General features: G+C 37.9%; 1 protein-coding gene across 4 annotated transcripts in view; it reads left to right on the plus strand.

Moving 5' to 3' along the window:
• CDK19 (cyclin dependent kinase 19) overlaps positions 1-22,485 on the plus strand; it is a 182,741-nt gene that overhangs the window by 154,473 nt on the left and 5,783 nt on the right. For all 4 annotated transcript variants that reach the window (XR_003681491.2, XM_007112036.4, XM_055087555.1 and 1 more), the window contains 8 exons: positions 4,033-4,090; positions 9,624-9,755; positions 13,702-13,845; positions 14,019-14,088; positions 18,271-18,343; positions 18,743-18,840; positions 19,626-19,704; positions 20,313-20,579. Coding sequence is in view for 3 of the 4 variants with exons in the window: in XM_007112036.4 (XP_007112098.1) it covers positions 4,033-4,090; positions 9,624-9,755; positions 13,702-13,845; positions 14,019-14,088; positions 18,271-18,343; positions 18,743-18,840; positions 19,626-19,704; positions 20,313-20,579 (921 nt within the window). In the remaining variant the exon portion in view is untranslated. The remainder of the gene's footprint in view (positions 1-4,032; positions 4,091-9,623; positions 9,756-13,701; positions 13,846-14,018; positions 14,089-18,270; positions 18,344-18,742; positions 18,841-19,625; positions 19,705-20,312; positions 20,580-22,485) is intronic.

Here is a 22,485-nt window from a genome sequence, read left to right on the forward strand (position 1 = left end):
CTGCTGTGGCCTCTCCCGTTGCGGAGCACAGGCTCCGGACGCGCAGGCTCAGCGGCCATGGCTCACGGGCCCAGCCGCTCCGCGGCACGTGGGATCCTCCCAGACCGGGGCGCGAACCCGGTTCCCCTGCATCGGCAGGCGGACGCGCAACCACTGCGCCACCAGGGAAGCCCTGCTCTATCTTTTAATAGCCTTTTACTTTCAGCTTTTATGGTCCTTCCACTTAGATGGATCTCTTGTAAATAGTATGTGAATGGATTAAAGTATGCTTTTAGCAGGAAAATGTATTGTTTTAGTCCTTAGGCCTAAGTTAGGAAGTTTTTTCCTACAGAGAGGGTTTCCTTTTGCTCCTTCTGGTTTACTTTAGTCCCCGTGGGAGTCTTGACTGATTGTCAGGGAACAGGCTCAGTTTCTTCACCTTGCTGGTGGTCCAGGGTTCAGTGTCCCCAGTGAAGTGTGTTACTGGCATCTGCTCCCAGGTCCATCCTGCCTTTCCTTCCTTCTCCAGCCCTTATTTGGGGGTGGGGCTGGGGTTGTTGTAGATATCCCTTATCTCAGTGGTTCCCCAGACTTTTTGGCGCCAGGGACCAGTTTCGTGGAAGACAGTTTTTCCACGGATTGGGGTGGGGAGGATGGTGCAGGCGGTAATGCGAGCGATGGGGATCGATGGGGAGCGGCAGATGAAGCTTCGCTCACTTGCCCGCCGCTCAACTCCTGCTGAGCAGCCGGACTGGTACTGGTCTGCGGCCTGGGGGTTGGGGACCCCTGCCTTATCTCTTGTGAGATCAAGGATCCTTCAAGGAATGTTTCTTAGGCAGCATATATATTGTTGTTCTGTAATGGCAGGGTCTCCTAGAGCACCTACTCAGCCATAATATCAGATGCGGAAATCTCTGTGTTCTCCTTATATAATTTTTGTCCACAGTACTTATCAATACTGATGTACTGTACATTTGTTATTTATTGCCCTTCTCTTCCCACTAGAACGTAATCTCCATGAGGTCAAGGATCTTGCCTGGTTTTGTTTACTACGGTATCTCTAGCATCTAAATCACTGCTAGGTACTCAATCAATATTTGTTGAATGAGTGACTATGGAGGGTAGTGAAGGCGGTGCAAAAAAGCAATGCCAAATCTTGAACTTTTACCTTGAAATGCTCTTATGTGTTGCTCCATGACCATTGTCACAAGTTAGGGACCCCTTACTTTTCCCTTGACTATTGTAGCCCACTTCCAACTGGCCTCTGTCTCTACTTTGTGGTCCATCTTTCCTTCTCAGTTCATCCTTCACAGTGCTACCAGAGTTTTTTCCTAAATATAGATCTGATTATCTCACTGTCTTGTCTCGGCTTAGCCTATAGCATAAATTGTAGTTTCTTTAATGTGACATTTAATTTCCAACATAGTTCCTAGCCTTATTTCTACACTGAGCATTCTATGCTCTAGTCATAATCAAAATACTTGTAGGCTCTCCCAGTATGTCACGTCCGTGGGTTTTCTTTGTGACCAGACTCTTACTTTTAGGGTCCTCTAAGCCTGAAAAGTCATTCTTCTGTTTATGCTTATCAAAATCTTAGTCATTCTTAAATTCATCTAAAGTCATCTCCTTCCTAAAGACTATCCTGATATTCACTGAGAAGAATCATCTATTCCTGGCAATTTATTTTGCTGTTTTGGTATTTTCTGTAATCTGCCTTATACTCTAAAAAGTATTCTGTCTGTCTTTCCCTACTAGATATTAAGCTCCTTGAAGTCAAGGGCTTCATGTTTTATTTCTCTTTGTTTCCTCAAAGTCTGCAGGACAGTGTTTTATACATAATGGATCTTTGATAAATAGTTGTTAAACTTGAATTTTGAAGGTTTGGGTTTTTGTCTGATGCTATTTTTCTCTTTCTGCTACAGTAAACTAATCTTGTCTCATGTCTTCAATTATCACACTCCAGTGACAATAACTTTCAAATCTAAATCTTTGGGTTTCCCTCATGGCACAGTGGTTAAGAATCTGCCTGTCAATGCAGGAGACACAGGTTTGAGCCCTGGTCCAGGAAGACCCCACATGCTATGGAGCAACTAAGCCCATGCGCCACAACTACTGGTCCTGCGCTCTAGAGCACACGAGCCACAACTACTGAGCCCGCGTGCTGCAACTACTGAAGCCCATGCACCTAGAGCCCGTGCTCTGCAACAAGAGAAGCCGCCACAATGAGAAGCCCACGCACTGCAATGAAGAGTAGCCCCCGCACCGCAACTAGAGAATGCCCGCGTGCAACAGTGAAGACCCAATGCAGCCAAAAATAAATAAATAAAATATCAATTTATTTTAAAAAAAAAATTCTAAATCTTCCTATTTCCACTCCCCTGGCTAGTACAACTAGGCCTCTCACATCACTCAAACTCAATGTGCCATCTCCTTCTCTTTGTTGTTCCCCCTCCCAAATCAGTACCTCTCATAAATTTCCTATCACAAGGGCACCATTCTTCCAGTCACATAAACTCAAAACCTTAATGAAATCTTTATCACCCTTTGTCTTAATCTTCTGCCTTCAACTAGTCACAAAGTCCTGTTAATTTCTCCTTTAAAATGTTCCTCAGCTCCGTAACTCCCACTTCATTTCAGCTGAGAAGTCCTTGGATGAAGCGCTTATCACCTTACACCCAGTTCTGATACCTCCCTATTTCCTGTAATCTCACTGCCTGTAATACGTATAAAGGTCTGATTACTTCACCTGGCAATTAAGACTCTGCAGGGTCTAGGTTCATTCTACCACCTCCAACATGAGTCCTCTGCCTTCTGTTAAGTCAGACTTCTTACTCCCTCCTAAGGTTACTTCATTCATAGCCCTTACCTTTCTTCTGCTCTGCCATTCTAGCTTCTGTTCATTTTTCAGGATCTGGATAATGGACATCGCCACTGCCCCACCTCCAGTGAACATTTCCCTTAACGATGGAAACTCTTGTTAATCAGTTCCTTCTTTGAACTTTTTTTTTCTTTAATGCTTATTGTTTTCATTGAAACTTTAAAAAGAGCTGGAAAATTGGAAGAGATCTTAAAAGTAATCTGGTTTAATCTCTAACCCAAGATCTCAGTCCTCTCCATAACTCATAATTAGCATTAGCTTCTAGAATTATACAAAACTTCTGATATTACTTTCTACTTATGTAGTGAGCATCTGGAGGTTAGGAACTTGGTTTACTGTGCTTTTATTTTTCCTCTTAATTCTTTGTATGGTTAGTATGGTTCTTTCTCCCTAGAAGACACTAAAAATATATTCATTGATTAAATAAATGAATCATAAATTTTTCTCTCCAAAGAGTTTACAGAGGAGACTTACTTGCCTCAAAGCATGTATCTTCACAGTTTCTCTGTTTCCAAATGTCTACAAAAAAGGATGACTTAAAAGATGCTGGATACATTTGCAGCCTACTCTTTTCTTTATATAGCTCTGTATTAGCTTTGGTTTTTATTTTCCTACATCTTGAGATTATATTTGGAATTTCTCACTTTTGCATGAACTATGGCTGAAAATGTGTATGAATTTTAATGGAGTCTGCTGAATGTTGACCATGTTTTCCTATAGTAGCTTAGAAATATTTAGCAAGGAATATTCCACTTGATTCATTTAAATGAAGGTAGTTATATTGTGGCTGGAAATTTTATGTAAAAATTTGCAACCACAAAAGCCCTTTATTGTGGGCAGCAATAGGACAGCTTATAATTTGTGCAGGTTTAAGAATTATTATTACTCATTACTTTTGTGGGGTAAATAGAAATGACAGCTTTAATTCCTTTGTGATTTTTTTGTATGATATGATTTTGAAAATAAGATGTTTCTATAGCAAGGATGTTTTTGGAAAGTTAGTGCTAACTTCAAGTATGTCAAATGCTTTAACTATATAGAGGGTACTTGATATTCAATTATAGTTTTGATGAAAATCCAAAAGTGATATTTTCATATTATAAGAACTCTTTTCCATTTTAGAGCATGTCAAAAGAATAAATATAGTAATTTGAATGCTCTATTTTTATTTCTAGAAACCAGCAAATATCCTAGTAATGGGAGAAGGTCCTGAGAGGGGGAGAGTCAAAATAGGTAGGTAATTATTTCTAAAATAATTTACTAAGAAACTGAAGTGACTGCAAAGATGGTTTCCCTTTTTCATACTCTTATTTAAGTAGTTAATTTAAAAATTAATTTCTCATATTATTTGTAGAAAAGATGTTGGGAAGTGTAGATAGATAGTTTGTAAAATCCCTCAGATTTATTCCCAAAATAAGGTTCTATAATTCTAAGCTGAAGCAAGCAAAAAATTCATTCCCATACAATACCCCCAAGTGTGTGTTTATGCTACTATTACTGTCCTGCACAGTCACCCTAAACATAATCTCTGAATCTTACTTTCATCTCAGCTTTACCAAATGTTGTTTCCCGGAATACATCCCTCCCACCCTGACCTAGTACATACAGATCTTCACAGATACCTCCCCCCGCCCTCCCCTCCCTCTACCACATGTCCTGTGCCAGGTACCAACATATCTTTTCCAAATGAATGTATATGTTTCTAGACTCTCTTGCTTGCCAGTCTTAGATTAAGGCACTGGCAGAAGTCTTGTCTCTGTATTAAAAATTTCTTTGCAACTTGAAAGTTCTGAAAGAAATTGGCATCATTTATACCTATGACATATTTGGGGAGAAAATGAGCTAAATGCTTTGTTCTAATTTCTTATAATAGAACTTAACATTTATTGAATGTCCAATGCTTTTTAGAAAGATCTTAAAGTAAATTTTGTTTCATCAGCCTGCTTTCTTTGCGGTTAGAATATATCATGCTCGAAGTGATGCAGAATTGTGCTAACTTGACGTACTACCAATTCATTCTGTCCTACTTCAACCAAGCGTGCCCTGCTGCTTTGTTTTCTACTTCTTCAATTAATTCACTAGCCCAGTTCCTGAAGAAGCTGTTCTAAACCAACTTTTCTTCTTTAAACCTCTACTCTGAGTTTACTGAGACTGAGTCATAAAAAAATTCTGTTTATGTTAGTTGAGAACCAGGTGGCTGCTTTCCTTCCCTTTCCACTTTCCTTCCTCCTCCCTCCCATCCCCTTTCTACCGCTCCTCACTTTTCTGTTTCACTCTCACACTTTCACTTGGAGGCATTTATTGAGTACCTTGTTTTTGCTAGACTCTCGTGAAAGGGAAATAAAGAATGGTCCTTCTATAGGGGACACTAAGATAGATACTCTCAAACGTTATCTCATTTGCTTTACACAACCACCCTCTATGGTAGATACTGCAGATAAGGAAAGCTGGATTTAGAGAGACTGTAGCTTACTCAGCCTTTCAAAGGAAGAACTTGAATTCCAAGTCTGGGGTCTCTTTCCCTCCAAACACTGCTGCCTAGTGATATCAGAGTTATCTGGTATGACCTCACTGACCACTTTTTGTCAGCACAGCTCTGCCTTTGAAACAGTCTCAGAGAAAGAGTGTCTTTTTCTCCTAAGTCCTATCTGATGTCCTTTCTAGCTTCTGAATATCTTCCTGCTGTACTTGAGCCCTTCCTGTTACAGTATCTCCATTCTCCCCTTCTCAAGTTTGTCCTCTTCACCTTTAAACATTCATAATCCTCACCCCAATTTTTTTTTAACATCTTTATTGGAGTATAATTGCTTTACATTGTTGTGTTAGTTTCTGCTGTATAACAAAGTGAATCAGCTATACGTATACATATATCCCCATATCCCCTCCCTCTTGCATCTCCCTCCCACCCTCCCTATCCCACCCCTCTAGGTGGTCACAAAGCACCGAGCTGATGTCCCTGTGCTATGCAGCTGCTTCCCACTAGCTATCTATTTTATATTTTGTAGTGTGTGTGTGTGTCAGTGCCACTCTCTCACTTCGTCCCAGCTTAACCTTCCCCCTCCCCGTCCTCAAGTCCATTCTCTACGTCTGCGTCTTTATTCCTGTCCTGCCCCTAGGTTCTTCAGAACCTTTTTTTTTTTTAGATTCTATATATATATATTTTTTAGATTCTATATATATATGTTAGCATACAGTATTTGTTTTTCTCTTTCTGACTTACATCACTCTATATGACAGTCTCTAGGTCCATCCACCTCACTACAAATAACTCAATTTCGTTTCTTTTTATGGCTGAGTAATATTCCATTGTATATATGTGTCACATCTTCTTTACCCATTCATCTGTCGATGGACACTTAGGTTGCTTCCATGTCCTGGCTATTGTAAATAGTGCTGCAATGAACATTGTAGTACAACTCTTTTTGAATTACGGTTTTCTCAGGGTATATGCCCAGTAGTGGGATTGCTGGGTCGTATGGTAGTTCTACTTTTAGTTTTTTAAGGAACCTCCATACTGTTCTCCATAGTCCTCACCCCAGTTTAACATAAATTTTCTCATATCCATTTTGTTTTCTTTACAATTTGTTCAGTTTTTCCCCTTGTTCCTCTACTTTTACAATACATGATGTTTACGCATTGGTTTCACTTACCCTAATTTGTTATTATCTGACGTCTTAATTCCGCCCCTCTATTGAAACTGCTCTCTAAAAGGCCATCTATGATCTCTGTCTTATCAAATCTAGTGGCCTGTGTTTAGTTGTTGTTTTCCTTTACTGTCTTGTTATTTGTTCTTCTGGCTAGTCTGGCCTTGTGACCGTCTTTTCCTTTGGTCTATATGACATCATGTAATTCTATTTTTCTATCTACTACTTTTGCTGTTACTTCTGTATTTTATTCATGTTTGCCTCTTATTCCTATTATCTTTTTATTTCAGGACAGCCTAGGCACTGGCTTGGGACATGGCCTCCCTCCACAATTACTTCTTTAGGGAATTGATAAGTTGTGGCCTCAAAAGCTTGAGTTCTATGAAAATGATTCTAAGATCTGGATCTCAAATTCTATTCTCTTACCCTAGATGAAATGTTTATCTCTATTTGGATGTTCTGCTGGCAACCTATATTGCATTAATTCTAAACCAAATTCATCATCATCATCTTATACCTTCCCATGCTGTACCAGTCATCACATTTATCCCAGTCACCAAACTTAATGTCTTCTCCTTACTCTCCCAAATAGCCCTACTACTCCTCAACATAAATTCTGTATTCTAGCCAGGCCAGTTAATTGCCTTATTGTTAAGAGTTTTAGGATTATAATTCTATCCAAGATTAGAGATAAAATCAGGGTTAAAAGTAAGCAATAATTGGTATTAAAGGTCTAGTGAACAATTAATCTAGTTGATTAAATTGTTTTTAAATTTTGTTTTAATAGCACATTATTTTTTTTTAAAATCATTTAATGCTCTGATGTCTATGCTTCACACTTTATAACAGCTCTTTTTTGACTGAAAGGAAAAGCATAGTCAAATGCAAAACATACTGTGCCCTTCCCTGTATCTGAGGCTTCCCCTCCCCAGCAACCTGAAGACTTCCAGGCCTTACCTAAAATGCTCATTGCCGCCTTTACTGTTCACAATGATCCATCCTTCAGAATCCAGCTCAAGTTCCACTTTCGATTTAGTCCACTCCTACAAATGTTTATCAGACATTGTTCCAGATAAAACTGTGAAGGAGACATAACCCCTTCCCTCAAGGGACTTCAAGTCTAGTAGAAACCAGCAGCAACTCTCCTTTAGTCTTACAGTACTTATCCTTTTTATTTTAATCTACTCCTTGTATTTTGTCATCTCACCTTCATGTAAGCTCCTTGGCAGTAGACATTGCCTTCTGCTGCTTTTCTGTCATTTGATAACTGTCTAATTAGCACCCACACCAGAATTTTACTACCCCTGTCTGTTGAATTGAACAATTTCACTCATATCTAACTTTAGGAAAATAGGTGTTAGGAATGTTTAGGCTAATTACCTTTTGTCTAAATTAGTAACTATTTGAAAAATGGTTTGAAACTCCTTTAAAGTTCATACGATAGATGGGAATTGTTTTTAAGAATATTTATTGTTTCCTCTGGCCTTGATTTCATTTTTCATTGAATAGATGTGGCTTACATAAAACTTAGAAGGTGGAGAATAAGGGGAGAAATACTGGCTTTAGCCTTTACTTAAAAATAGCATGCTTTTCAATGTATGAAAGAAAGAGTATTCCATCATATTACTTTGCCATCAACAACAATCAGCATCTACTAAATATATAGAGCAGTGCTTTGCGGTAGGTGTAATATTGGTAGAATGGTTTTGAATATTTGCATTTTCTATAGGGAAATTTGCTTAAGAAGGTGTAGGCATCAGCATAGGCATCCTTGGGTAGCTTTATTTTTTAAGACCTGGGTCCTCCAAAGCATTCTCAGAAAGTCTTGTAAATTATTCAAACTCTAAAGAAACAAAATCACTGTAAATTAAAAATTTAATGTATATCATAGTATATTGGTTTTAGATTAAATGATGCTCTGTAGTTGAAACTTTAGTGTACTATTTGTGCATTGTATAGTATACTAGGGACCCTTATACGATCAAAGTATATACTGTGTATATTATATATTTCATATTACAGAGGTTTATCATTTTTGTGATTTTTGCCTTTGTGACATGCAGTTATCACATGTGTAATCTATTGGATATCAGTTCCATGGTTAAGAATGTAGCTGCTAAATTATAACATGCTTTTTGTTTGTACTGGCATTTTCACTTCCTATCCCTGTGACTTTGGGCAAGTCATTGAACTCCTTTGGGCCTTAGATTCTTCATCACAGAAGTGTGGCAGGGGCAGTACTTATTAAACCAGCATTCTTATGAGGATGAGACGAAGTGATGTATGATGTATGTGAAAATCATTTGTAAACTCTGAAGTGCTTTATAGGTACAAGGTATTTATTCTTTAGGAAATCTTAAGAAAATTAGTCACCAACAGCTTATTATAGTAATAGTCCTTTTACTACTTTTGTGTACCTCTAATATTTTAGTTATCTTTGGTATAGACCTTCGTTAAATGCTGAATTATAACATTCTCTCTTATGTGTTCTATCTATGTTCTTGGAAACATGTTATGTGATGTGCTGGTAACTATACAACAACTGGCTCTCTGGGGGAAAAAACCCCAGTTTGTAGCATTTGCTGTTTTCCATGATGTAAATACTCCCACCATAGCCAATTTCAAGCCACAAACATGACGTTACTGAACACTGAGTTCAAAAGATGTGTATAAATCGGCTCTGCTGGGTCCATAAGAGCCAACCAACTCTAGCACACACTGAACTAAGATATAGTCAGGTTTTTTCGATATATAGGCATACAGAAGTCATAATGAATCATGGAAACTTTTAGACTATTTTCTATTTTAAAAATATTTAAGAATATTATTCTGTCTCTGAAAGCCAGGAATCTGAAGTCGCACCTGGATTCTAATTCTGACTCTGTAGTTACTAGTTCTATGACCTTGGACAAGTCAGAATATCTCTAAGCCTCAGTTTCTTCATCAGTAAAATAGGCATAATAATAGTATCTACCTCGGAAGGGGAGATTTGGTGCCTGGTACAGACCACTGGTTGAAAAGAGAGGAAAAAGGATTGCTTTATAAGGTTAGTGGCTGTTGTCATCAACCTTGCATGGTTATAGTAGCATGCCAACCTGATTTCTTATTATTTTATTTTTTAGCTGACATGGGTTTTGCCAGATTATTCAATTCTCCTCTAAAGCCACTAGCAGATTTGGATCCAGTAGTTGTGACTTTTTGGTATCGGGCTCCAGAACTTTTGCTTGGTGCAAGGCATTATACAAAGGCCATTGGTAAGTTAGTCTAAAATGATTTACTTATAATTGGTAAGTATTGCATTATCATATCATTATCATATGATATTGCATTATCATAAATACTAAATGGTATAATAATAAAGCTGCTCTGTAAAAACCACTTTAAATTTCTTTGTAAAAGTCCTGTTGCTTATATTCCCAGATTTTATAATCTGGTAGACTTGGATTTTTAACTGTATAGGAGAATATGATTCCTTTAAAAAAAATCATTTTCTTTCAGAGGACAGAAGTATCTGATCTTGTTGAGTTGCTATAGAAACGATAATATGCAAATGTTATTTTTTACTTACTATCAATCAGAAGAACTGAAGAGAGGTTTAGACTTGTTTTCTTCACAAAAAGAAAAACAGAAAAACGGGAGTAGTGTAGTTATTGGAGAGAGCCCCTTCTATTTGGGGAAAAGTTAGTCAGTCAGTCCTTTCCTAAGCAAGAAACAATATGACTAATCTTTCTCTCTTGCCATTACAGTTTTCAGAATGGCAGTTTCTCCATTAAGGTAGGAAATAGAGCCTGGGTAGATAGCTGTGCTCAGCATCTTGCCATCTCACCAAGTGAAAAAACTGAGTAAGAAAACCTGTTATAAACATACTCTGTAAAATTTTAAGTCTCCTTCAGAACAGAGGCATCAGAGATTTTGCTACCTGTCATTACAGTGTCCTCAGAGGTCCCAGCTGCTAACTGAGGGAGTCAGGAAGAGAGAGCTGTCCTCAGACCTAGATATTGCTTTAAAGGAGGTAAAAAGAGAGGGTAGGGAGGGAGTAAATAGTACTGTTAATGTGAAGGGCTAGTTCTGTAAGGTACTTAAATTTGCTAAGTGTGTTTCTTTAAATTTTCCTTTTCTTGAATTTTCTGTTTACTTGTATTAGACTAATATCTGTTTTGACTACATTTAGCTGCTTTTGTTGAGTTCTATTTGATAAAGGCACTTAAGTTATAAAATCATTAAAAATGGACAAGTAAGCCCAATCCTTTTTCTGTTAAGCTTATGAAAAACCTGCTGGCAGCCAAAAAACTATAAATGAAGTTCTCACGTTTGAAAAGATTAGACTCATAATTAACCTATTCATGGGTAAAAAGGGAAACAAAAATTAAAATATAGTAATGTCCTCATTCGTCAGGAGGTCTGATTTCTGCAAAACTCAGATACCCAGAACACATTTATACTTTCTTTGTCTAGGGATTGAGACACTAGCACAGTGTGGAATATTATAATTCTTCATAAATACTGCTAAAGGATTTTGTTAAATTAGTGAAAAAGGCTATGAGTAGCCACAGCACTGTGAGGAAAACCAGTTTGTGTTTGATAGTAGAGGAGTGTGAGACTGACCTTAGACCTGTCCCCTGGCAGTTGAGCTTATAGTAATAAGGCCCCTTACCAGAGGCTGCCACTCTGTCTGCCAAGGACAGTGGCAGCTGTCTTTGAATGAAGGAGAACTACAAAAAGCAAATGGAAGGGATGGAGCGGTCCTTAGAATGAGGAGTGAACATCAGGCCCTGACTCTATTTACATTCCAATGAATGACTTTTACTGAGGGGCTATATTTTTGAGACATTTAGAATTATGTTTGCTTTTTCTGTTATTAGGTCTCTCTATTGAGAACAGTAAAATCTAGACAATCTCAGAAGGCACCAGAGGATAGGAAGAAACCAAATGTAAGCCAGAGAGAAAGGGTGTGTCAGTTGGAAGCAACAGGTGGTGCCTTAGAACAGGATTGATGGTGAGATAACCCAGGGCACAGGGTGGGAGTACAGGATGTGATAACAGCAGACAGCCATGTGCACTGGGCTCTTACCAAGCACTATTCAGTCTATGTCTAGAAGGGAGATTTCCAGTAAGAAAAGGCAGGTTCAGCCAAAAAACCTTGTTAAACTAAATGACGCCCCATCAAAATCTGTCTCACTCTCAGAGATTCTTAGCAAACCCATGGTAGTGAGTAACAGGTACCACTGGTGATTCTGTTGTATGTGGTCCCCACACTTTGAGAAGCATAGTTTTATGAATATTTTCTGATTAACTGCTCTACTGTTGGAATAAAAAATAGATGTGTGTTTTTGGAAATAGAGGTAATTGGGTATGAATTGGAAACCAACTATATTTTTTATTTCCTCAGGGTAAAGAGAACTGAAATTGAATTTTAACCAGCTTGCGACTTACTTGCTCAGTAAAAATAAGATTTACGAATTAAAGATAAAAACATAATTGCTCATTTCTAATTTTAGTCAAGTCCCAGTTACTTATTCTGGATAGAAGTTAAGAAAAAAGCTAAGACATAGAAAAAGAGTAATCCCCACATTAGTTATCTTTAGGCTTGAGATGTATTCATAGCAGACGTAATAAATACACACACATTCACTCATTCTTTTTTTTTAAATAAATTTATTTATTTATTTATTTATTTATTTTTGGCTGCATTGGGTCTTTGTTGCTGCGTGCGGGCTTTCTCTAGTTGTGGCGAGCGGGGGCTACTCTTCATTGTGGTGCGAGGGCTTCTCATTGTGGTGGCGTGGCTTGTCTTGTTGCGGAGCACGGGCTCTAGGTGCACGAGCTTCGGTAGTTATGGCACGCGGGCTCCGTAGTTGTGACTCACGGGCCCCAGAGCGCAGGCTCAGTAGCTGTGGCACACGGGCTTAGTTGCTCCGCGGCATGTGGGATCTTCCCGGACCAGGGATCGAACCCATGTCCCCTGCAGTGGCAGGTGGATTCTTAACCACCGTGCCACCAGGGAAGTCCTGTGTGTTCTTTTTTAAAAAAATACTTATTAAACAGCATTTATTTAAGTGGGCGAGTATGAACATACATCTCACAAAAATTAATTCACATGTACATTTGGCAAAACATTGTGAATATAACATTATACTCTTAGAATCTAAATTAAAACTATATTATAGTCTTTCAATTTATAAAATCCAAATAGAATAATCCATAACTGGTTATTTGAAATAGTTAATAAAACTCTGAAAGATGCCTAATTTTATCTTGGCACATTGGAGAGTTGGGGCACCATCTAAGTGAATATGTTCGGATCACATCTGTCTCTACTGGTGTCGTGCAGTGTCTATATATACTTGTATTTATCAGCTTCTAGAGCTTACTGTTTGTTGAAAAAACTGAAGTTGGTGTCTTTCAGACAAAAGTTGAGTTTTTCCAAATCATCTTGTGCGATCTGTACTGTCTGTCTAGACTGACAATTCAGAAATTCTGCTCTATCATTATGCATCTGATTGCTTTAAAGAAATGTATCACGGTACCTGATGATGATATTATTTCAGTCTATCAGATCTTGAGTATTATGCCTTGTAGTAGGATATCAGTTGACTCCTTTGGCGATTAAATTATTAATAGTGGTTTGAAAGGCTTTTGCCTAAATGTAAAGTAAATTCATTGCCTGCTAAATTGAGTTTCCCAAGCTTATCTTGATCAGGAAATTTACAAGAAAATGTATTTTATTTGGCTTTCAGTATGTTATGTGATGATACAGTTATTTCATGTGATATATATGTCTTCTTAATATACTTATTGTATTTTGTGTATTGCTTCACTGAAAAGTTTTTAAAAATTTTTTTATTTGGGGGATTCTTTATAAAAGTTATACTTGATATACAATGTTATATTAGTTTAACATGTACAACATAGTGATTTGATATTTTTATACATTATAAAATAATCACCACAATAAGTCCAGTTACCATCTGTCACCATACAAAGTTGTTACAGTATCATTGACTGTATTCCCTATGTGTACATTACATCCCTCTGACTTTTTTATAGCTGGAAGTTTGTACCTCTTAATCCCTTTTACCTATTTCGTCCATCCCCCTACCCCAAAAAGTATTTTTATATGTAGGTTGTGATTATACCCAGAAATTATAACCAAAGAAATATAGTAAATGTGTGCAAAAACTTGTTTTTCTTCCTTTATAGACATATGGGCAATAGGTTGCATATTTGCTGAATTGTTGACTTCAGAACCTATTTTTCACTGTCGTCAGGAAGATATAAAAACAAGCAATCCCTTTCATCATGATCAACTAGATCGGATATTTAGTGTCATGGGGTTTCCTGCAGGTAATTTATTTATTTACTTCAAAATAATGAGTCATATTTCAAAGACATTCTTTTTGAAAAGCATATTTTTAATGTATATTTAGTATTTTTAATGTATATTTTTAAGCTAAAGTAACGATTTTTGATAAGTAACACATTATTTCCTATAACAATATTCAATATTTTTTTGTAAGATAAAGACTGGGAAGATATTCGAAAGATGCCAGAATACCCCACACTTCAAAAAGACTTTAGAAGAACAACGTAAGTAATTCCATATTACATATAAGTAATATTCAATGGGAATATTTAATCCTTTTTTAAAAGGATAGAGATTATTTAAACCAGAAACTTAGATTTTAGTGTATTAATTACGTTTATGATTTAAAGAAGATATTCCAGATGTTAACATATATGCCAGACTTAGGCTGTAGTATTTAAAAACTTTTAAGAATTTAAGGGTCAGTGGATAGTTTAAATGTTTCTTCTGTTTTAGCTTGATAAAGGCTCAGTTCAAGGCCACAACTATGATTTTGTCTTTATTTAAGTAATGACTGGTGACTGAAATGCTGGGCTAGGCAACCAGGAAGGGTGGCAGGAGGAAAAACACATGGCCTGGGATTTGAGTAAAACAAACTGGTGGGGACGTGTATGCTGAGTAGAAGTGAGAGGAGTTTGTTGTAAATGTGCACACCTAGAGGAAAAGATGGAAGAGGTTCTCTCTTGGGCAACTTAACAGAAAAATTTCAGGACAGGATGGCTTGTAGGAACAAAAGTAGACATCATAAAGAGAAGCAGAAAATGGCACTAATCATTTTGGGCCTCTCTTTTACACAGTCCTTGGTAGGGTCCTTGCCTCTTTGCATCCCTTAAAGAGAGCACTGACATTGCTCAAGGGTCTGAATTGGGCTCTCTTCTCACTCTAGACATTTCCCCAGGCAGTCTCCGTGATTTTGATGGCCACGATGTACCATCAGTTACGCTGATAGCTTCCAATTTATACATCCTACTCGGATCTCTTTCCCAAGTTTCAGACCCATTTATCTAATTGCCTTATGGAATCCCAACTTGAATGTCCCATAAATACTTCAAAATACATGTCCAAAACTGAACTCATCATCTGTCCTCCTAAACCTCTCCCCCCCACTATATTTCTTATCTTAGGAAATAGCTCCATGATTCATCTGATTGTTCAAGCCAAAGACCTGAGAGATATCCCTGATCCTTCTTCTATCTCACCGTCTTCCATTTTACCCCCCAGTGTCTAAACAATTAGCAAATCTAGTAAATTCTTTGTTCTAAATGTCCTTTGGATCTTTGTATTTCTCTGCATCTACCGTTCCACTGTTGTAGGCCAGACCACCACTGTCTCTCGCTTGGAATCCTGCAGCGGCCTCCTAAGTGATTTCTACCTTCAGTCTTCACTCCACCTCACTGTCTGTACTGCAGTCATTGCCAGAAGCACATTTGATCATGTCAGTCTTCAAGTTGCTCTTAATTCACAATTGCTCTCAATTTCTTAATATGGCTTACAGAGCCTTGGCTTCTACATCACCAAGTTCATCTCCTAAACCTCTGTCCACTTTGTACTCCTCTATAGCCTAGACATCATGAATTTCTTTAAGAGCCTCAAAACCCCTAAGTTTTCTTTGACCTCTGGATTTTTACACATGCTGTTCCTTCAGTCTGGGATGTACTTTCCTCCCACCTATTTCATCTGATTAACTCCTTTATTTATCCTTTCTATCCTGACGAGATTTCCCCTTGACCTTCTAGTCTGAGTTAGGTGCTTCCCCTCTGTACTCCCATAGCATATCCTGTGCTGCTTCTCTTGGCACTGATCACTTTGCTCTGCAGTTGGCTTTTGAACAGTTACCGTCTTTCCCTCTAGAATATGGATGGTGCCTATTTTATACACCATTATAGGTATCCCCAGGGCCTGGTACATAGTGCAGTCTCTTTAGTTACTTGTCAAATGGGTATTAAATGAAAGTGGTTCAAGTAACTGAAGATACACTAGTAATATAAAAGATAGAGAAAATTAATGAAGGCTCCTAACATTTTATCTTAGTATTTAAAGGCCAGAGGAAGAATTTTACATAAAATGATGATAGTATTTACAATAACCAGAAATAAAAGGAGAGAAATTTAAAAAGATAACTGAAATTCAGTTAGAAAGGTAATAGGAAAAGTTCAGAGATAAGAGCCATACTTCCTAAGCAGACAATTTTATCCACATAAAATCAGGCTACTAATGCATAAGACAAGAAGGAATTTATTAAAATTAGCTAAATCTAATACAATACATACATGTCACTAAAGTATAATAAAGAAAAAATTCCAGAAAATGTTATTTCAGATGACATAAAAAGTAAATGAATAATAACTTGTTTATATTAGATAAAAAGAACCAAAAAAATTACTCTTAAAGTGAATTGTGAAGGATAACAACAGAAGTTGCTGTAATCTTTCCAATGTGTCAGCTCTTATTAGCTCATTAGAAGGCAAGGTGAAAATAGAATTAAAAGGAAATAAGTAAGTTGACTTTAAAAACTGAATGTTTGAATAAACATGGTCTGATAAAATGCTTTATAGTGTATATAAAAAGTTTGAGTTACTTTGAAAACTGTTCAGCTCTCAAACTGTAGCAAATCTGGAAGAGGATAATTCAGAAAATGACAAAGAATTTATCTTATTAGCTTTAATACTAGGAAAAATAAGAAACCACAGTGGGAATTGAGCAATAGGATTTCTCAACTTCAAGACCTTTTATATTATGATAGAAACAACCTAGAAATCAACCCAAGAAATCAGTTGATTCAACATAAAGACTAAAAGCCATGTTGACAGACTCCATTTCTACATAAACTTTAAAGTTTCTTTCCATTACCAAACTTAATGGCTACCTTGCCAATAAAAATGTTCCTGGTATTGGAGGAAAATAATTGTTAAATTAATATACATGGCAAAGATTTTTTAAAATAAAAATACCTAGTGTTGGCAAGGGTATATAATAAATGGGCATGCTTACTTATATGCTACTGGTGAGAATGAATGCTTCTCAAACTTCAGTGTACCTACAAATCACATGGAGACCTTGTTAAAAATGCAGATTGTGATTCAGAATCTGGGATAGGGCCTGAGTATATGCATTCCTACTGCAGGCTCTCTGGTGCCCATGCTTCTGGTCTGAGGGCCAGGTTTGTGTAGCAAGAAGGCTTTGAAATGTACATACCCTTTGACCTAATAATTCTAAGAATTTATCCTGAGAAGGCAATCAAAGCAGCCACACATAGCTAAGATGAGGCACCTAAGGCTTTCCTAGAGGTTAACTAACTGCCCAAGATCACACAATTGGTAAATGATTGCGCCAGGGTCTGGTAGGGGTCTCTGATTCTCACCTGCCATGCAGTATTGTCTCCCTACAATGTGTACTAGACTGACCTTCAAGAACCCACCTTTTACAACTGTTGTGAAACAAACATCATTAGTAACAGTAGAAGATATACATTCGTACAATAATAAGTTTAAAAAGCATTTGGCAAGGAAAAATGTTTATGAAACAATATTAAGTGAAAAAAGTTAGCACAATTTATATAGTATGATTCTAATTTTATAAAAACAAAACAAAAATGCCTCTGTGTTTGTATCATATATATGCATGAAAAAAGGACAAAAGGAAATTATCAAAATCTTGATGACAGTGTTTTTTTGTTGCTGCTAGGTTGATTATGAGTGATTTCCATTTTTTTCTTTATGCTATTCTATATTCTCTAAATGTTCTACCATGAACATATATTACCTATTTTTTGACCTTTTTAATTTGAAGTATTTCATATATAGGAAAGAATATATATGATGAAAATATGTAGTCTATTTAGAATAATAAAACAAATAATACCCATTTACTCACCCTTCAGCCTGAGCGGTTGATATCCTGATATAGAGTATGTACCTAGGAAAGGAATTGCTGGGTCACAGGATACTCACATTTTCAACTTTTATAGTTCATGAGTCATTATCTTCCAAAGCAATTGTAACAATATAAACTCCTACATGCTGTGTGTAACAATTCTTATTTCTTCACACATTTACCAACATTTGGTTATGTGTTCCTTTTTAATCAGAAAAAACAATGGCTTAAATTAACACATACCATATAGGAAAACCAATCTTGGAACTTTCCATTAAAAATTGTAAATTGTGGGCTTCCCTGGTGGCGCAGTGGTTGAGAGTCCGCCTGCTGACACAGGGGACACGGGTTCGTGCCCTGGTCCGGGAAGATCCCACATGCCGCGGAGCGGCTGGGCCCGTGAGCCATGGCCGCTGAGCCTGCGCGTCCAGAGCCTGTGCTCCGCAACGGGAGAGGCCACAACAGTGACAGGCCCGCGTACCGAAAATAAAATTGTGAGTGTTCTTAATAGTGTGTGATTCTCATGTCTGCAGGTACGCCAACAGTAGCCTCATAAAGTACATGGAGAAACACAAAGTCAAGCCTGACAGCAAAGTGTTCCTCTTGGTAGGTGCATCTCCCCCAGACTGGGAACTTGGATCCTTTAGCACAGCCCTCACCCCACCCTGCTTACCACGGAATTGTCCCAGCTCTTCCTCCTCTGTAGAAAGAAAGGAAATTGGTGGATGCTGGGGCAAAATTAAATCTTTCTCTTTTGAGATGTCACCCTTGACTTTTAGCCTTGTCCAGTGGTTTATCAGCAGAAAAAAATTTAAATTCTAAAAGGGCTCTAAATGCTAATGATTTCTGCTAGTCTCACATAAATGTGTCTAGTGTATTAATATTGTGGTGAGCTATACAAAATGGCATTTGATATTAATTCTATTAGACATTAACACAAAAGTCAAAACATTGACTTGGAAACAAACTTTTCATGTGCTGTCAATTTCTTATGTGTTATTCTAGCTTCAGAAACTCCTTACTATGGATCCAACCAAGAGAATTACCTCAGAGCAGGCTCTGCAGGATCCCTATTTTCAGGAGGACCCCTTGCCGACATTAGAGTATGTATCCTTCCTTTTCTGTGTGCTTTGCTCCAGGCTGAGGATGTTGGATGGTGGCTGAAAGCAAGAGAAGCACTTGTTACTGAAGTATTTTACTTTCTTTGTTAATACTGCCTCAGAGAAAAACTAGTCAAGAGAGAGGTCCTGTATTTTGAAACAGGCAAAGCTGTAGAGAGGTGTGAATGAAAACAAGTATTTTAGGAATGACCATTAATCCGTTTTACAGATAAAAACTAAAGCTGAGAACAGATGGGACTTTGATAGATCGGTCAGCCAGAACAGTTCACACCAAATCAGTGGGGAACTGAGATTTTTAAATTCTGTGTGTCTGTCTACTGTACAACCAGACTCCTCCATTTCCCCATCCTTGTTACACCCACATATATAAATTGTGCTTGGATTTATTAGAGGTGCAGCTTTTCTTGAGAAAATTATTTTCATTGTTGAAGCAAATACACATTCAGTTGTTTTTAGTGCTGATGAAGTTTGTGTGGAGAAATTTCTGTCATATATGTCAACTACCTAACCACAGTTAAGATTTGTTATTGAAAGTGGCAATTAGTGTAAAACTTAGATGATAAATTGTTCTTTTCTTACTGCTTAAATTGTGTTGAGAGGCATAACCAGCCAAGATGAAGAGTAGGAAAAAAAAGTGGAATTTTTTTTAAGAAAAAAATTTTCTTAACTTTTTTAAGAAAAAAAGTGGAATTTTAAATGAACAAGGTCAGTGATATTGTAGATTTCACATCATGACATGAATTTTTTTTTCTTTTCATGGTTTTTAGTGTGTTTGCTGGCTGCCAGATTCCATACCCCAAACGAGAATTCCTTAATGAAGATGAACCTGAAGAGAAAGGTGACAAGGTATATACTGCACTTAGGAATGGATAATTTAATAATTCCTATATATTTAACTGCCTTTAACTATGTATTTACTTTATTGTAGATGTACTTTGCGATTTGAAATATGCATTCACAGATAAATGAACTTCCTCATTTGTTTTACTGCCTATTTTATTCCCTGATTCTTAATTCTTGCTTTTTGTTTGTTCAGTGTCATTGCCGTCACTTTATGCAGGCTGCTTTTAAAGCATCACTCTATGCTTTGATTGCAGTTGACTCCTCCCCACACAGCCCTACTTTTCCAAATTGATTGAAAAGACTATTATAGCTGTTTTAATGAGTTGCTATTTCCTGTGTGCCTGTGCTCTTCAGTGGGATGTCTGTGACTGATCTGGAGGGTTACTGTGCAATCTAAATGAACTTCAGAGAACGGGTCCTGTTCGGGGCTCAGTACTTTGACTTCTGGAGCTGCTGTATTCCCTGGCTGCTCCATTCTCCGGTCATTCCAGTCACGTTGGTGTCCCACAGAGGTCCCTCCCCAGGTTGGTCAGCAGTCTCATGTGCATATCGTGTCATGGAAGATGTAATTTAGTTCCACAGCAAGCTTGCTTTTTTTCCCTCTCTACAAGAATCAGCAACAGCAGCAGAACCAACATCCGCAGCCCGCAGCCCCGCCGCAGCAGGCAGCAGCCCCTCCACAGGCAGCCCCGCAGCAGCAGAACAGCACCCAGGCCAACGGGACTGCAGGAGGGGCCGGGGCGGGGCCTGGGGCCGCCGGAGCAGGGCTGCAGCACAGTCAGGACTCCGGCCTTAATCAGGTGCCTCCAAACAAGAAACCGCGGCTAGGGCCTTCAGGCACAAACTCAGGCGGGCCTGTAATGCCGTCAGATTATCAGGTACTCCCCTGAATTTTGTACTTTTTAATGTTCATATACTGTGAAAAAACTAAATGCAACTGAGTAAATTTTAAAGGTCTTATTGGCTATATTCAATGATTCATGTGTCAGGTAACATCTCCCCTAGCCAATACAAAGAAGCTCTGAAGAGCTATACAAAATGGAAGATGTTTATAGGCAGAAGGAGGTGGGACAAGGACACTAACAGAGAGCTGATTGTTTCAGGCCCGGGCACCTTCCCTTGGGGACTACAGGAGTCTACCAAGTGGATTACTTCTCTAGTGCTGACTAGGAGATTCCAGACTGACTGGGGAGGAGTACATTCCTGGGAGGGGCTGAAATTGCAGTTAGGTTAGGCACTGTCTCAGTTTGGTGATGTGGGCTTAGCACAAGTGACTCCATTTTGAGCCTGTTGTCTCTTTTTTAACAATACATTTTATAAAATGGGAAGTAGACTTACAGTAGATCCTTTTAGAATTAAGTGGTACTTAACTCTAAAGTTTGACTATACAAACTGTACAATCCTGTTTCTAGGGCATTATATGAAAATGAAGATTTTTGTCATTTCATGTAATTGCAAGATATTTTGTTTCTTGACTCGATTATCCTAAAACCCTGAGGAGGGAAGGTGAGGCAGGCAGCTCCTCCTCAAAGAAAATGTCTCATTTTACCCTTACAGCTGCCTATCAGGTTTGGGTAGATAAGCAATTGAAAAGGGAGAGGAATAGCGGCTTATTTTGAAAAAAGTTAATAAGCAGCATACTTCAGAAGGATCTGCCATCACTGGGAGGAAATAATCAGTAAGTAGCCACATAAACATAGAAGAGAAAGGGACTAAGATTGACTTCTCAGGAATAACTGTTAAATCTCACTAGAAATAATTTTGAGACTAGAAAATACATTTTGTTATTAAGATTTAAAAGAAAACTACAATTGTATTACCAATTCAGGAAATTAAAGGAAAACAGTCTAAGGATTGGTATTTGGAGAGAGAGGTAAAAATACCGGTGAAAACTGTAGGGATTCTTGGGGGGAAAAAAAAGTTTTCAAGTTAGTAACAAGGTAAAAGATCTAAGAAGGGAAAGAAACTTAAAGGTTAAAAAAAAAAAGGTTTAGAACCACAGTCCCTCAGGGAACTGGTGGAGAAGGAGCACATAGGAGAGAGATAGAGAACAGAAAACAAAACCACGGGCAAGGAAGACATAAACTCACTGATTAGGAACTGGAAACAAGAGAAACATTAACAAGAAAGACATAATAAATAGCTGTCTAACTGGCTTTACATTTTGAATATCTCAGCACAACTACTTTGAGAACTTATCTTGGAAGATTCCCTGCAAGCAGAGGAGTATATAATAGCACTTCCATTGGTTCCAATTAAAGTAATCAAGGCATCAGTTTGATCTGCTAAAAACAGCTTGCTATTTGGGTAGTAGTCATGAACATATTTGAATTTTACTATAAAGTCAGTTTTCCCCCTAACATTAGTTTATTCTTATTATATGAGCAACAAACCTTTACTATATACTGGCTCATCTTTGTGTCTCTGATTGTGTTATATTAACCTGATTATAGTCGATCATGGACAGATTACTTAGCTATTGTATTTATTCCTTTCAAATCCAGGAGTTCTTCAAATGCTTTTCTTTGTCCATACTGAGCTCTCTACTTAAAAATAAAATAGCATATCTGTGAAATGGGTAGCTTTCTCAGCTAGTTAGTTGGAAAGACTAGCATGAGGGGTGAGGGAGTCCCATTGCACCTGTCTGCAACTCTCATATCATCGACACATTTGTTCGGGCCTCTCACTGTTGCGGCCTCTCCCGTTGCGGAGCACAGGCTCCGGACGCACAGGCTCAGCGGCCATGGCTCACGGGCCCAGCCGCTCCGCGGCATGTGGGATCTT

This window comes from Physeter macrocephalus, chromosome 10 (genome assembly GCF_002837175.3).
Source record: "Physeter macrocephalus isolate SW-GA chromosome 10, ASM283717v5, whole genome shotgun sequence".
Taxonomy (NCBI): domain Eukaryota; kingdom Metazoa; phylum Chordata; class Mammalia; order Artiodactyla; family Physeteridae; genus Physeter; species Physeter macrocephalus.